Source organism: Ptychodera flava, chromosome 20 (assembly GCF_041260155.1).
Source record: "Ptychodera flava strain L36383 chromosome 20, AS_Pfla_20210202, whole genome shotgun sequence".
In the NCBI taxonomy this organism is placed as follows: Eukaryota; Metazoa; Hemichordata; class Enteropneusta; family Ptychoderidae; genus Ptychodera; species Ptychodera flava.
Window position 1 is genome coordinate 35,581,606 of NC_091947.1, and position 17,518 is coordinate 35,599,123.

Here is a 17,518-nt window from a genome sequence, read left to right on the forward strand (position 1 = left end):
TGGGACTATTCGCCCCATAGACGAGTATACAGAAGCGAGAAATTCTCGCTTCTGTATACTCGTCTATGGGGCGAATAGTCCCAGAGCTGAATAACTCTCGAGCGACTGTGCACGGTCCCTCCATCAGGGAGGGGACCGGACCGTGGCACAGCGAACATTGGGCAGCGAACATTCGCTGTCAACGGGTGACCTCCGACGACCTTTAGACACCGCCCTCACCGTCACGAAAAGCTTCAATACCACAGCCTTTTATATGTAAACTGGAATAATGCCTTATTCTTAAATATTTACCAAAAATGCGTATTTATTTATTAAGTTATGTCACGTACATCTAAAAATGTTTGAATTGTTTACATTTAATACTAGGGGATTGATTTTTAACAAATAAAATCCGCGTATTATTTCATTTCCTCATATATGAAATTTGTATTTTTAGGCCTAATTATATAGTATGGGTTACATACGAAGAAATTATTTTGAATTATTTTTAAAAGAAGTTTGATATAGCTTAAAACTGACTAAATAAATAATTTTGAACTGAAAAAAATAGTTAGGCCCTAAATAATAAATGCATAGACGGCACCCCACAGTAGAGGAACTACAATTTTAAAAAAATTGATGCGCCTAATCGATTGCATTACTACTGTGAGAGAGCCTAATTTAAAACCGGACTTCAAACTGCAGATAAAATCCAAATCGCAGAGATTGAATAGATAAAAGGACATTTACCAATCAGATAGACTCTCAGTAACCCATTTTGTCATTCTTTTTTAGTCCATATAAGGTAGCGATGCACACGTCACACATGCAAAGGAGTTACATATTCATTAGGGAGTTATAAAAGCTCCAGAATTTTATTGGTTGCGAGTGAACAGATTTAGAAGAGACAAGCGAATCAAATCAATAAATCAGACACATATCATTACATGTAAAGGGTGCAAATAAATTTCCCCATATGGTCGCCAACAACAATGTACACAGTGCGCAAACAACTGCACACTGTGCGCAAAGAGTTTGGAGGATGTGAAAAAAAAGGTTTTTTGAACGCGTTGAGAAAAGCGTGACTGACATCGCAGCGTTCTAAGTCACCTGTACACCTTTGGCGACGTTGACAGTAAAAGAAGAACAAATCTTGAATAAATGCTGTTCAAGAAATATAAATAATGTACTTAAAAATAAGTTGAGTTTGGCTGAATTTATGTATTTTTAAATCGCTGAACCGACTTCCTTTCAAAATTTTGATTCGACGCAAAACAGATAGGCTACTTTATTTGGCCCAATCAACTTTAAGAAACTGAAAGTAAAAGAAAGGGGGACAAATCAAGTTCATAACGTGCAAATGTGTGATGAAGCTCGTTTGCGCATATATCGATTGAACAGCTTTCAATACAATGATTGAATCCTTAGTAACAGGTCGCACTGTTGTCCCAAACCACAGCAGAGATAGTGAAAGCTGTAGTATAAGTAATTAGACAGACTGTACATGTATGCTTACATCGCGACAACTTCGACAAGTATTCACAAGTCGCTTGTTTGTGGGTTGTTTTCTGCTCTGCGCATACGCCCTGGTACTTTTAGGCAAATTGTTACTGCCACCATGGTTACTACATGTATGTATCCGTGTATTATGCCAAGTGGTGGATACGTACAGCAATGCAGAAAGCAGACTTGGAGCTAACAACAGTCATAAGCGAATGGAAGGGTATATCTTCTCATGCATTCAACACAGTGCATCCTTGTCGTAGAAATGGCATTGTATACTTACCGGTACCTGAGGATTTCTGTCGGTCGTTGATATACGTATTTAAAGGCTCCGAGTTTCTGGACGTGTCAGACTAGCGACAGCACAGTCCTTCTGCTATTACGGTTGCCTCACTAATGGGATTTGCATCAACGATGAGGTGTATGTCATGCTACAACCTGACAAATGCAAGACCAAAGTTCGGAATTCCTCGCATGGCAACAAATTGGCAAGCGCGAAAACGAAACGAAAGGAAACAACATACATAGCATGACTGGAAATGCAGTTTGATCTCGCGGAACCTTTCATATAAGCCCTGCGTACAGGTCTTTGTGTTCCCAGCGTTATTTAAACGCCGGGAACACACAGACCTGTACGCAGGGCTACTTTCATATGTACCACTGTTTGCTTTAAACTGACAAATGCATGTTTTCATATAGGAACTCAAAAAGATAAATTTGAGGCCATCTCAGGACAGACCGACACAAGTTAGAAGCAAAGGACTCTGTGAAGCATTGGGGCTCTCTACGAGGCGCGCAAGCTTGTGTCCACAAGTGAATACACTAGACCAATAGTATCTGTATTTTCACTTACTGTCTATTAGCCCTGCGTACGATGCTGTGTGTTCCGCTACAGCTAATAGCCCCGCTCTTTAGCTGTAGCGGAACACACAGCATCGTACGCAGGGCTAACTGTCTACTTGTGTTGACATCCCTTTTCGTGAAACTGTCTCTAGGAGAATTGAAATTCAGGATCAAAATTGTGACAACTGTCTTGATAATGTTCCTTAAGACTTTAATGCAGTTATTTCTCAAGGAGAAATTGAGAATTCAAAGCTATCTATCGTATGCCAAATGGGAAATCACCTGATTATGACTCATGTTGAATTAGTAAATATAACTAACCTTCCGTTAGCAAATGTGTACGATCGGTGACTGGCTTGATTGGATGTATGCCAAACCTGCGTTGCTACAAGAAGGGTATACTGAATATGTACCGCGGTTGTGACACCCTTGTTTGTGCATATAAACTTTTTTGAGGAAATGTTGATAAAATGTAAGCTTTGAACCCCTTTGCTTTTTAATCAACCACGACTTTGAGCACTTCTGAGCTATGATATATTTGGTTTCTTGTTGTTTTGTTTGTGGGGAATTTCCGCTCTGCGCGTACACGCCGGTACTTTAAGCAAGTCGTTATCCGCGTATTTATACCGGGTGGTGGATACGGTAATGCAGAAAGCAGACTTGGAGCTCACAAGCGAATGGCAGTATTTATCTTCTCAGCATTAAACACAGTGCATCCTTGTCGTAGAATGCTATATACTTACCGGCACCTGAGGATTTCTGTCGGTTGTTGATACGGTTTTTAAGGCTCCGAATTTCTGGACGTCTCAGGCTAGCGACAGCACAGTCATTTCGATATTACGGTTGCCTCACTAATGGGATTGCATCAACGATGAGGTGTATGTCATGCTACAAACTGACAAATGCAAGACCAAAGTTCGGAATTCCTCGCATGGCAACACATTGGCGAAAACGAAACGAAACGAAACAACTATGGAAAAGCAGTTTGATCTGGCGGAACCTTTGTGTAAATTATTAAAGCTGACATAAATATGCTCTACATCTTTCTCTACTGTTGTATGTCTAATAACAAGTCATCGTTGATGACACAGTCCCCACTTGTTAATGGGTACTTTGATTACAGGTCCTCAGAGAGGATAGAGTCCTCTTCATTAGGTCTGTGATGAAAATACTTTGATACAGATGGCGCTCAATGGCCAAGAATGAGTGTCATGGTGATGAAAACATAAAAGCCAATGTAGGCCACTATCCTAAAGGTCATTAAATGAGTCAACTGGGAATTAGTCGACAGGATGTTGCAAAACATTTTTTTATACTATCCTAACACTAATAGATTATCACCGGTACCATATTTCATAAAGTTTAATGCAGTATTTACAACACTATGAGATCAACATCTGTATCAAGTTTCATCAAATTTGACGTTGTATTTGTGGATATATCACTCTAATTACATATGCAATTACAAATTAATTAAAATGACACTGATAAATGTCTTTTTCACTGTAAAAGCAATGTGAGCTTAACATCTGTACAAAGTTTCATGAAATTTGATGCAGTATTTCTTGACATATCAGCCTAATTATGAAACTTCAACAATTGACATGCTACATGACTGAAACAAATTGACGAGCATGTATGAAATATGTCAATCTCCTTGTACCAACTTTGAATGATGCTGGTGGAAACATGTCTGAGTTATGGCTCAGTACATGAGAAAATCGTAACAAAATCGCCGCCACCCAGCGATATTTGATCTTACTGTTTAAAAAATCAACACGTATATGTATGACATAAGTCACTGTCCAGGTACAAACTTTGAATAAAATCAGTTGAGACTTGCCAGAGTGATGGCTCTCAACATGAAAAAGACCATAACAAAATTGCCACCATGTGGCCATATCGGACCATATCGAGAAACAAATGGAAGTACATATGTATACTATAAGTCAATGTCCTTGTACAAACTTTGAATAAATTTGCTTGATACATGTCTGAGTTATGGTTCAGGACATGGAAAATCGTAAAAAAATTACCACATGGCGGCCATATTTGATCGTATCACAAAACAAATCAAATGACATAGGTCAATGTCCTTGTACCGACTTTGAATAAAATCAGTTAAGATATGCCTGAATTATGGCTCTGTACACGAAAAAATCGTAACAAAATGGCCTCACAGCAGCCATATTGGATCATACCACAAAACAAATTGACGTGCATATCTATGACATTGTTCAATGTCCTTGTACCAACTTTGAATAAAATCGGTTGAAACATGTCTGAGTTATGGCGCTGTACATGAAAAAATCATAATAAAATGGCCGCCTGGTGGCCATATTGGATCGTATCACAAAACAAATCGACATGCATATATATGCACTGTATATGACATAGGTCAATGTCCTTGTACAAACTTTGAATAAAATCGGTTTAGAAATGCCTGAGTTATGGCTCTGTACATGAAAAAATCGTAACAAAATGGCCGCCTGGCGGCCATATTGGATCGTATCACAAAACAAATTGACATGCATATCTATGACATTGGTCAATGTCCTTGTACCAACTTTGAATAAAATTGGTTGAGATATGCCTGAGTTATGGCTCTGTACATGAAAAAATCGTAACAAAATGGCCGCCTGGCAGCCATATTGGATCGTATCACAAAACAAATCGACGTGCATATCTATGACATTGGTCAATGTCCTTGTACCAACTTTGAATAAAATCGGTTGAAACATGCTTGAGTTATGGCTCTGTACATGAAAAAATCGTAATAAAATGGCCGCCTGGCGGCCATATTGGATTGTATCAGAAAACAAATCGACGTGCATCTGTATGACATATGAAGTAATCCTTGCACCAAGTTTAAATGAAATCGCTTTTTGCATCTCTGAGATATCTGTGTGAACGGATGTACGGATGGACGAACAGACGGACATGACAAAACCTAGAAGTCACCCCGGACAGTGTCCGTTGGACTAACAATTACTGGTAAGTCATATTGTATCTTCAGTTTACATAGCAAGTTTCATCAACTTTGGTCAAGTTGATCCAGGGGCATATCCCAAATCCTGAAAGTGTGGGCAACTTGTCTATGTTCAGAGATCTGAAATCTGGGGATTTGAGGTCAAGGTGACTGTTAGATACTTATGAAGGCGCCCTCAGATTAAAAATAATAGTAATCTATTATCATATAGTCATGTCATTATTATAGTATTGCATAACATTAATTCACCATTTAAAGTTCATGCATGGCGGTGTACCGGTACATAAACATGTTGCACTGTCACATCAAACTGCATGATTGACATGCTATAGTATTCCATCATTTCATTACTGAACTGAAAAAATGGTAATTGAACCAGCCTAGGGCATTCAGGCACTGTAGTATGTAGTCATATTTCAATAAGTCATAATGGCATTGTCAAACTGGTGTACAGCATTGAACCATTTCAATAATTCATTATGTCAATATGTTGTTATGGCATTCAAGCAGTATTTCATATTGTGATTGTATCATACATCCATTGGCAAATTTTAGGCATTCTAGGCCATAGCCTCCCATTGGCACATGGCATGACCCACTAGAAGAACCTAGATGCCTACTTGCTAGCTTGAAAAAAATGTAGACCAGTCCTTAACTCTGGAGCTCCGGGTTTTACAATGCTGCACAAAGAAGTAATCAGTTATTTTGGCTAGGGTAGGCTGGCAAAATCCAGATTGGGGGAATTGGATTAACAGCAAAGCAGGAATGTCATGTTTTTTCACACAGCAATGTGGTGGAGTCACTTGATTTTCGAAAATATTGACCCCTTCAAAAACCCTTAGTTCAGTGAACAAAAATCTTATGTTACCATTACTGTAATTGTGCTGGCAGAGTTGAAATGATTGGTGCATGACAGACTTTGGTTGAGGCAAGAGAAGCCATAGATGTAAGCTTCTGTTAAAATAAAGATCTGGTGTTTGTGAGAAGTACTTCTTGATGTTGGAGAGGTGTAAAATTGACCTCTGACCCTTGCTGATGAAAAGATGCACAAAATTTATATTTAGAAACGTAACAGAAGATTGAATACATAAATGAATATTATTTTTGACTTTTTATTGTCAATTTCTTTTAAAAATTTGGAACAATGAGTGATAAATATATGTCAGCCATTTTTTTTGTTATTGTTATATACATATTTACTGAAAAATACATTTAAGATGGGATAGCAGTGCAATTGTCATTGTTATGTACCAGTATGTCATTTCCACCACACTCATGACCAGAGTTTAATGTTCTGGAAATTTAATTAGTCATGTTAGGGAGATAATTTTAGAACAGTAATTAGCATATCAATAGAAGTTCTAGATTGCTCTTACATTCTCTTCTATAACCACTCGAGTATAAACATGCGACCGGTACAGCTTGCAGTCAGACATTTTGGGATCGTGTCTCTTGCATGTTACTTCAAGTCTTTGGAAACTCCAGCAGTATTAATGTCAAGACTTTTCAAGACCTTCACTGCCACACTGGATTTATACTTTTGACTTTACGCAACTTCAAGCCTGCAAGCCAAAGGCCTGTTCATTTATCAGACTGTCTGAGCTGTGCTGTCCCAGCTGAGATAAGTAGCCTGTAAACTTTTACAGTTTGTATTCTATCCGCTGACTTAGCGATTAGTATTTTTTTTCATAATAAATATAATTTTCATATGAAAACTGCTGAGGTCACCCTTTTGTTCGTTTTCTCTCACATAACATCATGGTAACTCCTCACCAGGGACCCTGATACCTTGAAACGGCTTGTCCTATGTAAGACCTGGCCAGGTGATAAATTCTTCACTCCTGGTGACCGGGGTAAGATCACCACCAAAATACATTTAATAATCATTTGTTAAAATTACTTCCTTCATAGATATTATCACATTTTATTCAAATATTCTATCAATTTTTGTCACTATAGTCCTTGTTTGCTAATACTCTATATTCTGGCCATATAGTCAAGTAATTTTTCACTGATTAATCATATTTGCTTATTTAAATGTTTTACCCCAATTTAGTATGACCAAGAGATTCTTTGAACTTCATCTTATTTCCTGAATTTCTTACTTTGTCAGTTTTTCTTTATTTTCCACATTATTTAAGTCTTTCAATAACTTCAAATTCTTAATAAATGATTAAATAGAAATGAGATAATAAATAGATAAATAATGGTATTTTGGTGGTGATCTCACTCCATAGATGACACCAATGATGTTCTTTCATACTCTTGGGTGAATGCTAATCAGTTTGCTGAATCTTTAATCATGAACACTCATCTAAATGGCATACCATTCTTCACTTGCAGTCATTTGAATATACAATCCCTACAAAGCTCATTGGATCAGCTAAATCTCTTCACTCCATCAAAGTTTTTCAACTTTCTTCATGTTACTAAAATTGGGCCTCTGAAAACTCTCATTCAATAAAGTGAGAACCATTGAAGATTTTAACCTTGTCAGATTTTAAATATTTATCAATAGTGGAATTGCCATCTATACCATACAGACCTCAAAATTACCATTCTTGACAGCCTATGCTCAGATAATTGAGACCCAAATCTGATTGAACAGGTACGGATTTCCAGATTCTGAAGTAAATCTGTAAATTTTGCCACTGGCTGTATCTACCAACCACCTTGGCAGCCAGCCTCGACCCTGGACCAAGTCTCATCTAACAAAGCATATATATTAAAACTTTGATGAACATTTGGCTCTACTTGGTGATTTCAATTGTGACTTGTTAAGCCAAAAACCTGAAGCAAAAAGACCACATGAAATCTTTGACATCCATGGCATGAGGCAGCATATTGATTGAGCTACTTACACATGTGACAGGCAACACCAGAACTAGATCTTCTGAACTAAAACCTGCTCTTGGTGACTATTACCATCTACTCTGTTTTCTTCCCTGGTGAAACCAAATAACATGTAATGACCTGAATTCTCCACACTACTGTTCTTAATAGTCATGTTTGTCTCTTGTGAAAATCAAACGCCCACCCAAACTTAATCCATGGATAAGGAGAGGAATTGGAGAAAATGCAACTTTGCGACTGGTTTCAGAAAATGTATGATCACATGCACACTGGCCTCCATTTTTACTGAACAGAGTTTGTTTAATTCCACAATCTAATAAAATAGGAGATCACCATTGCTAAGTCACAATTTACAGAAATGCCATCAACAGAAATATTAACAATATGCACAATGTTTGCAATAGGATTAATAATCTATTGAACCCTTCTAGCATTACTCTGCCAGCTGGTTATGACCCATCACTTCTTGCCAATAACTTAAATAATTTCCTTGCTGATGTAGGTATGCGCATTAAAGAAGAAATTTGATTTGTGGGCCGTGTACTGAATCACATTGAAATGCAACTATCAGCTTTAAACTTTCCAAACCCGTGTATCTCAATGCTACACCCAGCGATGGTATATTTTGAGATTTTGACCAGTTCAAAAAAATATACATGTATGCATGAGCGATATCGAGTGCATATATGAAGTGTACTGGTCAAAATCAGGTGTTATATCTTCGCTGGGTGTGCTTTATTGCTATTATATCATAACAGTATATTGAAATTCTGGCAGCAGTGTTTTCTCTGCATGTTAACTGAAGAGGCAATTTCTGCCTCATTCATCAATATTAGGGGGCAGACTTGACATTTGAGGGAGCAGAAAAAACAGTAAATTCACAGGTCACTACACTATGCGCGTTGGTCACCATCATATGGATGTATTTGCTTGCTGTGTTTTGTGTGCGATTTTCGCGCTGTCAGTAACATTTTAAGGGAAGAAAATGACTCGAAATGCACAATTTGCGCAATTGCGCAGTCGAGAGAAAACCTTTTGCCAGCTGTGGTATATTGCCAATATACCACGGTTCTTTTCTCGTCTTGACCAATCAGATTGCTGTATTTGCGCCATCAATATACTGGTATGATATAATACACAATATTTCACTAAAGACAAAGTACCGGTACTAGTTAAGTCTGTGTTGTAAAATGAGTTGTCTTGAGTTGTGTTAACTAATGTACAAGTGCCTGGATGTAGTTGTACAGCACTACATATTATTTTGTGTCTACAAACTTTTCTAAAATTAAAAAATCCAAAGGATGAACAAAATTTCTCCTGAGTAAATCAGCTTTATCTGTCATTCAACTATCCATCACAGCTTATTTGTCTTCTGGTACAGTTACTATCAAACTCAGCCTCTCTGATTCCCTAACTTCAGCATGGCCACCATGGAATGAATAAATAGTTTCTGCATCTAATATTTGAACATTTTCTCAGCTGTGTTTTCATTTGTTTGCCAGAAATGACTGCAGTAAATCTACCAATAGACGATGGTTTGCAGAAATTCCAATCCATCTTGTCAATTCATTTAGTAGTTCACTTCCAACAAGTCGCTTGACTCTCCTCACCAATTCTTCTTTCTCATCATCAGTGAGTTTTTGTAAAACATTCATCAGAGCTTGATAGTCATCTGAGGTCATGTAGCCAACAGCAGCTCCTGTGTAAAATAGAAGAGTAAAGCGATGAAATTTTGATTTTTACAAATTCTGCAACATGAAGGATATCAATATCAATAATGTTAATTGTCACATCTGCTATATTTGCACCAAACTTGGCATCAAAAGATTCTTGGAGAAATTTCATCTAGAGCTAAGACCATAATAGGTCCCTATTGCATTTTGGCTTCTTAAACTTCACTATAGAGAGTCAGAGCATTCAGCACCTAAGATGGTTTCACGCCTTGTGCAATCAGTAGAAATACTTCATGGTCTGTGTGAAAAAATGATCAGAGAATATCAATACTGTTCAACTTTTTCACAAAATATCTGACAACTTAGGCTATCTGAATATATGTACTCAAAACATAATTACTTGAATTCTACTTTGCAGGGTCTTGTGTCAATTTTGTGTCACAGAGTGTGAAAACAAATAAATGAAGTTCAGATTTTTCAACCAATAAAACCAATATTCAAAGTTTCAACATACATAAATGACATAACTTTTACTTCTGCTGTTTTCACACAATTTCTGTATCATTTGCTCTTCTGTATTGTCTGATCTCTCATTTACTTCGCTCACATGCGTTTCACCTAATGACGTCACTCCGCGGTCATGAATACCTGGGTTGCAAATTAACCCTCATAGCAGGAGACCAATTGCCTTCACCGTATTTGACAAACAACCATTAGGCCTTAGAAGGCCTAAAACCAATGTATTCAGGCAATATATCTTACCCATCAGTGTACAGATTTGATGTGCTTGATAATTGCTTCAAAATTTAAGATAACATGTAAAATATACAGGCACATCATTCAAGGGCAATCTTGTGATACATACCTAAAAGGCCACCTGCCAAAGCACCAACAGGACCACCGACGACTCCCCCAGTGATGGTTCCACCAGCAGACCATAGCGTCTGTTTTGTAATCCCTCTCATTGATTTCTTGAGTTCCTCATTGGTTGACATAAGTTCCACCAAATGGTCATAGTAACGAAGAAAGTCCACCATCTTTCACCTTGGTTTCAAAACCATAGAAAAAGTACATATAAAACTAACATTACAAAATTAGGTCAATTAAGTAAGTCAATCCATGTTTTTCATCCATCATATTTGAGTTTCGGGAAAAACAAAAATTTTCTTGCAAAATTTTCCTTTGTTTGCAACATTAATTTTGTTGGAAACTAATCCATTACTTTTCCTTGTTTACATAACATCTGTGTAACGCCAACAACTAAATCATGTAGAAGACAAAGTAGTACTCAATCAAAACACACTGTTGCCATGGCTACAACTGTAAATAAGGACTTCATTTATACCTCAGTGTTTTTGCAGTCACTCCTGACAGTGTTAGATGAAAGCAGTGAAGTATGGTAATAGCAGTTAACAATTCTAAAGTGAGTGGCAAAATAACAACAAATCTGGTCACAACATATGAGCTGGAAGAAATACAATCTATTAAATAAATGGTAATAATTAACATTAAAGCCCCAATAGCTGTGAATTTTATGCATTATTTTCATGGTTTTATTTTCAAACCAAAGTTGGATCGTGTAAATGTGCTAACTGAAGGATGTATTTAATTGGTTTATTTACCTGATTTGAAAAATCAGTTACATAACACATGAACTCGAAAGGGAGAAAATAACAAAGTAGAGGGTAAATGGGGAGTCGGGAAATAGCTTACAGCTAGTCTAGCCCAAACCCCGTCATGATAACTTGTCAGAAAATCAAAGTTAGCAAAGATGGCTCATAATAACAATAACAAATACTTCTTTAAATAGAAAAGAAGAAAAGTGCTGAAATAATTACAAATATTGTAGAAAATCACTGACTTACTACATGGCAAAAGTGAAAAGTGACATATGAAAAATGGCGCCCCCGACAAGTACAAAAATGCAGTTTTTCAGGAACATACATATCATGATCATCCAAGAAACAAACACGATACCATTTACACCACACATGATGGCCAACATTTTGTTGTCGTAATCTTTATTTTCTGTGTCACATGATTATAAGTTTTTGAAAATGGCAGGAAATCTAAGATAGCGTTAAAACTTTTAAATGTACATGCCACTTTGGACAATATGACAGTGTTATACACTTTTTCAGTCTTTAATGGGTCTTATTCGAAGAAAACTTGGAAAACGGAGGATATTTTGAGACCGTTTTATTACACATTCACAGCTATTGGGGCTTTAAAAATCCAACAAATTCCTTCATTGGAATTTTAAAATGCCTTTGTCATAATATAAGTTATAATATGCACACAATATATATTCTTACACAGAGTCACTATGTTACAGAAATGTGGATATTGTATGAGGACACTGTAAAATGATGGCAAATTGAGTTTGTGTTTAATTTCTATATTTTCAAATTGGTTACCCGCTTTCCTTTCAAAGTTTTGAGTGGATGCAAAGCACAATCTATGATTGAAAAATTTCAGAAGAGGTAGATCTTAGTTACCGTATGTAGATTGATAGATCATTGAGATGATTGGCAATTATTTGTTGTGGAGCATGTCTTAATTGTCAGTGTTGTGTGTTGACAGAGAACAGCCGATCACCTAGTAAATGAAGGACTCAAAGTGATAGTTCACCAGTCAGGGGGGAGCACACCCTTGGGTAACACTATACCACCTAATTCTGCTTCCAGTCAATTCCAGACATTTTTAGCAGACCAGCCACTAGCAAGTAGCATCTTAAAGCATTCAAACTACTTTAATTGTTTGTTTGTTTGTTATTTTGGTTTTGCTTTGCTGAACGTCATCTTAGGACTTCTGTTTCATGTCGCATGTTCTCTATAACGTGCTGTATTACAGCAGACAAATTAAAGAGAATACATATTATGAAGAAGATTAAGGCCCAAAATGACAGCTTAAAATTTGTCAAACCGAAAGTGAAAGTAAAGTTTCAAGTTAATTTAACGTGCACAAGTGTGATGAGGTTCGTGTGAGTGTCTATCAAACAGCTTTCAATTCAACTGAACTCTCATAAATTGATCAATTTTAGCTGGTTTGAGCGGCACACGGCATACCACACAGCGGTCGCCGTGTATCGGTTCACTGTGAGTCTTGGCCTAGCTCTGCGTGGCAGGGCTGTGTTACCGGCGTTATACGGCCTTCCACCGAAGGGCTGTGTGTTACCGGCGCGGCGTTATACGGCGATATACGGCGTTATGCGGCGGTGGGAGGCCGTATAACACCGCCGTAACACACGGCCCTGCCACGCAGAGCTAAGTCTTGGCCATATCCAATCAATGAAGCTGCGCAGGGGACTCTCTGACTCTGACTCGTCTGAGAGAGCGCAAGTGACTGGAGTGTGCAAGTGTCCATTCTCACGGCAGCATTCACAACAGTACTGTACATTCAATATATTTCACAGAACGCTAATACTTACCGTCATGACAGGATTTCTATCGATCGTTAATGCGGTTTTTGTAATCGGAGTTTCTGGACGTTCCCTGCAAGCAACAACAGCGAGTCTTCTGCTGCTGAGCCCTCACTTCCGGGTTCGCATCCACGATGTTGGAGTAACCTCATTTTCGGATTTGTATTCGTTCATGTAATCGAGAGTTCGTTCACATGTCTCCCTTGTTGCAAATCACGGTCCCTCCATATGAATGAGTAAGCTTACGCATTGAAAGTTTTATACTTGTGCATCGCCATAGTACAAAGAAAGAAAAAAAAGAATGAATTAAAAACAAAACACAGGTATATAAGGGAACGAGCAGAATTAACGGCCGGGGGGGGGGGCTGGAAGAGAAAATATGTGGTGCATATATTTTTTACAGGCCCCCCCAACACCAGCAAAAAATTTAGTGGGCTCCCCATCATCGGCAACAAAATTTTTGTGGTCCCCCCTCCCCAAAAAAGAAAGATTACATAGGTACAAAGTTGTACACATATATATAATCCTTATAACTTTTAATATATGCTTCAGTGAAAACAACATTCTTGCATTCTTGAAATAAATAATAAACAAATAAATATATAAATAATAAACAAACAAAATAACATATGTTCAAGCTTTACTACTTGTAACACCTACAGCTACTTTTCAGTATTGTGTTGTGCTATTTTAATCTCAAAGAATGATGAAATTACCAAATACCTTATAAACAATCTACAAGTTCATTCAGTGCTGTTATAGTTGTTATAGTTGAAGCATTGATTTAGACATGAATTATTTTTAATGATGACAGTGTTCACTGCACATCTCCAAGTTAGTCTAACAAGCTCAAGTCAATGTTCAATAATAATATTGCTCATTTTACACATAACAACTGCATTGTGAGGTTTAAGACTTGGTATTTCATCATGCTACAAGAAGTTTAACAAGGAACTCCAGCTTCAACAAGGAACAAAAATGCTGAAAAATATTCTCTGTCTGTCATGGTGTAAAAAATTTTGGTGGCCCACCCCTTACCTTCCCTGGAATTTTCATGGCCCACCCCAAGAACGCTCATTTTTTTTTCATGCCCCCCCCCCCATTTTCTCTTCCGGCCTCCCTGTCGTTAATTGTGCTCGGTCCCTAATTCTCATTTGAAAAAATATGTACAGATATACATTTATCTCTCTTAAGTAAAATTCTCTCTCTCTCTCTCTCTCTCTCTCTCTCTCTCTCTCTCTCTCTCTCTCTCTCTCTCTCTCTCGTTTTGTTCTCTTGTAGTTGTTGAACCTTTAGTACCTTTAGTAATATATATACACACACATATATATATATACATATATATATATATATATATATATATATATATATATATATATATCTGTGTGTCTGTGTGTCTGTGCCCTTTAAACCACAGTCGCTTGTCGTTCCGAGCCTTTAACCAAGGTTACGGGGGGCCTTCGTCGTGTACCTAAGGGATTGTCAGTTTCTGCAGCGGGGGGGGCGGAGCCATGGGGGTCATCTCTTTTTGGGTTTTGATGATGGGTCTCCGTGTTTTGTAAATGCTGAAATGGGGGGGGGGTCAGTGTATTTTAATATGTCAGAGTATGTTTGTAAATTGAAATTGAAAGTCTGTTTTGTGAAGCATCATACCAGCCACGATCTCTCTTCCACAAAAAATCTGCAACTGTATGGTGTAATTCGTGGCCCATGAATTACACCATTCAGTTGCAGATTTTTGGCGCACCCTTAGGGAGCATAACTTTGATATATCATAGATATATATGTTTGCAAATTGAAAGTCTGTTTAGTAAAGTGTACTCATCATTACGAAATCTGCAGTTTATACGCAAAGCATCACAAAAACCCGATCCTTTACCTCCTCTATGAGAACTAAGTATGAGAAGGCAACATGCACTAATACTTCAAAATAAATTGATAAGTGACATATTTTAGAAAGATAAAAATGACGAGATACTTTTCTTTCTCATTGATGCAACTATTTTCCTTCCTGTTAGAGCTTTTCAAATAAAAGGTGATGGTTAACAAAAGGCACTTTTTGTCATTATTAGCTGTGCTTTTATGGTTTCGAGAAAAGATCCTCCCAGACACTGTGCACATCAGATTTGGCTACAACTTATAAAACGGCTCTCTTGGGCTTTTCGAGAGATGTATTTGGAACAAAGCAGAAAGGCCCATTTTTCTTTTCTCTTCCATTGTTCTTGTATTGGCGTGATTGTACTTTGTTAATTCTACTGGTAGTGATAGTTTCCTTTTTATTAAGTTTCTTGACCTGTCATTCAATCGGTATGGAAAACCAAAATTCATATCAATACCTTGAAAGCTATTACAAGGACAACTATTAAAGGAGGGCTAGAGAAATGAATGAATGATGCATTGTCACTGATATAAACTTTTATACCTAAATTATCATGAAAACACAGAGCTAAACAAAGTCATTGTCAGTTCTCTTTGGTTTCCCTGCCTGGGATCTATAGGGCTGTGCAGATCTTAGTCATTCATTATTTTAATGACCACCCTCCCAGCTTCCATTCTAGCATTTTCCTTCAAAGGACAATTTTCAAAATGCTGTATCCATCAGACACCCTGTGCTCTTTCTGTAATAGCAGTGACGAAATGTTTATTTATTTATTCAGGTAAACCAACCGGCGTAAAGACCATTTACAGGTACCTTAGGAGAATAAAACAAAAATAAAAGATAAAAACTATAGAAACAATCACAGATAAAAAGTGATATCGCAATCAAAACAAAGGCATAAATAAAAACAAACAACAACTGTACATGTCCAGACTCAGTTTTCAAATACCTCAGAATCAATGTTTGGATAAGCTTTAAAAACGCACCATAAAATGAGGAATGTTTTCTCATAAAATCTTGTGGCGCTGACGCGGAAAATATAGTTATTACTTAGCTGTCTGCTCGGTACCATTAAAAGATGTTTTGTACAAAATGGACGGACAATTTAAGTGTGTTGACGCACAGAGTGAAAAAAGTGGTCCAATTAGCGAGCCTTGAGGTACATCTGACGTGACATCAAATGGTGATGACATGTGACCATTAATAACTGCACGATAAGTCCTATTTTGGAGGTAAAATCAACATATTAACTAACTAAGTTGGTTGGAGTGGATCGACCTTTCATTACGCCATGTTGGGATTCTGAAATATATTTCCGAACGTTGGAAAACAGGTGGAAATGGCAAATGGTAGGGGATATTTTGGATGGTAGTCTTTGATTTGTCACCTGATTTAAAAACTGGCGTGACATTTGCAATTTTGAATGCTGTTGGAAAGACTCCTAAACGTAAAGACCTGTTTAAAATGACGCATAATGATGTGGCAAGTTCATGAATGCATGCATTCAGAATAACACTTGACAGAATATATGGCCTTCAATATCAATACTATTTATGTTGATAGTTTAATGATAGGTTTGAAAGTTGGTCTGTAATCCTGGAATGAAAATATGGAAGTTCATTCTCAATACTTTCATCGTCTGATGTAAATACACATTGAAAGAATGCATTAAATGCATTGGCAATGGCATCAGGAGTATCAGTTGGCGTGTAATGCAGACACGCTCTGCTAAGAATTTCTGTTCAACCACTTATTTCACTAATGTGAATTTCTGATACTTGAAATCTGGTACAAGTTTGTAATTTTTACAAAGAGTCTCTAATAATTGTAAAGCGCCTTGAGGACATGTACTTGTGGATATGTGCACTATATAAGAACCCAATATTATTATTATTATTATTATTCTCGTTGTTAGACTTATCCTCCGTCGTATACAGTTTGGCGACACTAGTGGTCCAGTAATTCCCAATCATCTCGTAATATTATACCGAAATGATTTATCTATGCAATGAAACTGAATAATCATACAAAACCACCACTTTCCATGTATTTGTTTCAAGTCTTTTGATGTTGACAACATCAGACAAATTATACCATGCCGTTACTAAACAAGTCGTCTCTTGATCTACTAGATATCATGAAACACTCTTCATATCTTCCGTTCATATCGAACATTACAGAAAGAGTTGCAACAACTCATTGCGTGTCTCAAGAGTTAACATCTCTTCTTTGTCCTCTTCAATCAGCGTATAGAAAATTTCATATAGAACTGAAACTGCACTACTAAAGGTCCATAATGACGCCACTATATATGTGCCTTGTCATTCTTGTGCCAGTTTATTGGCCTAACATTATATATTTTGCGCTCTCTTCTCTCT

General features: G+C 37.2%; 1 protein-coding gene across 1 annotated transcript; it reads right to left on the reverse strand.

Moving 5' to 3' along the window:
* Positions 1–8,442: 8,442 nt before the first annotated feature.
* On the reverse strand, positions 8,443–13,416 carry LOC139120821 (protein C19orf12 homolog). The gene is made up of 3 exons (XM_070685393.1): positions 13,271–13,416; positions 10,706–10,884; positions 8,443–9,866 (listed from the first exon to the last, which is right to left on the reverse strand). The coding sequence occupies exons 2-3, from the start codon at positions 10,875–10,877 to the stop codon at positions 9,655–9,657; spliced, it is 384 nt and encodes a 127-aa protein (XP_070541494.1). The 5' UTR covers positions 10,878–10,884; positions 13,271–13,416; the 3' UTR covers positions 8,443–9,654.
* Positions 13,417–17,518: the final 4,102 nt, after the last annotated feature.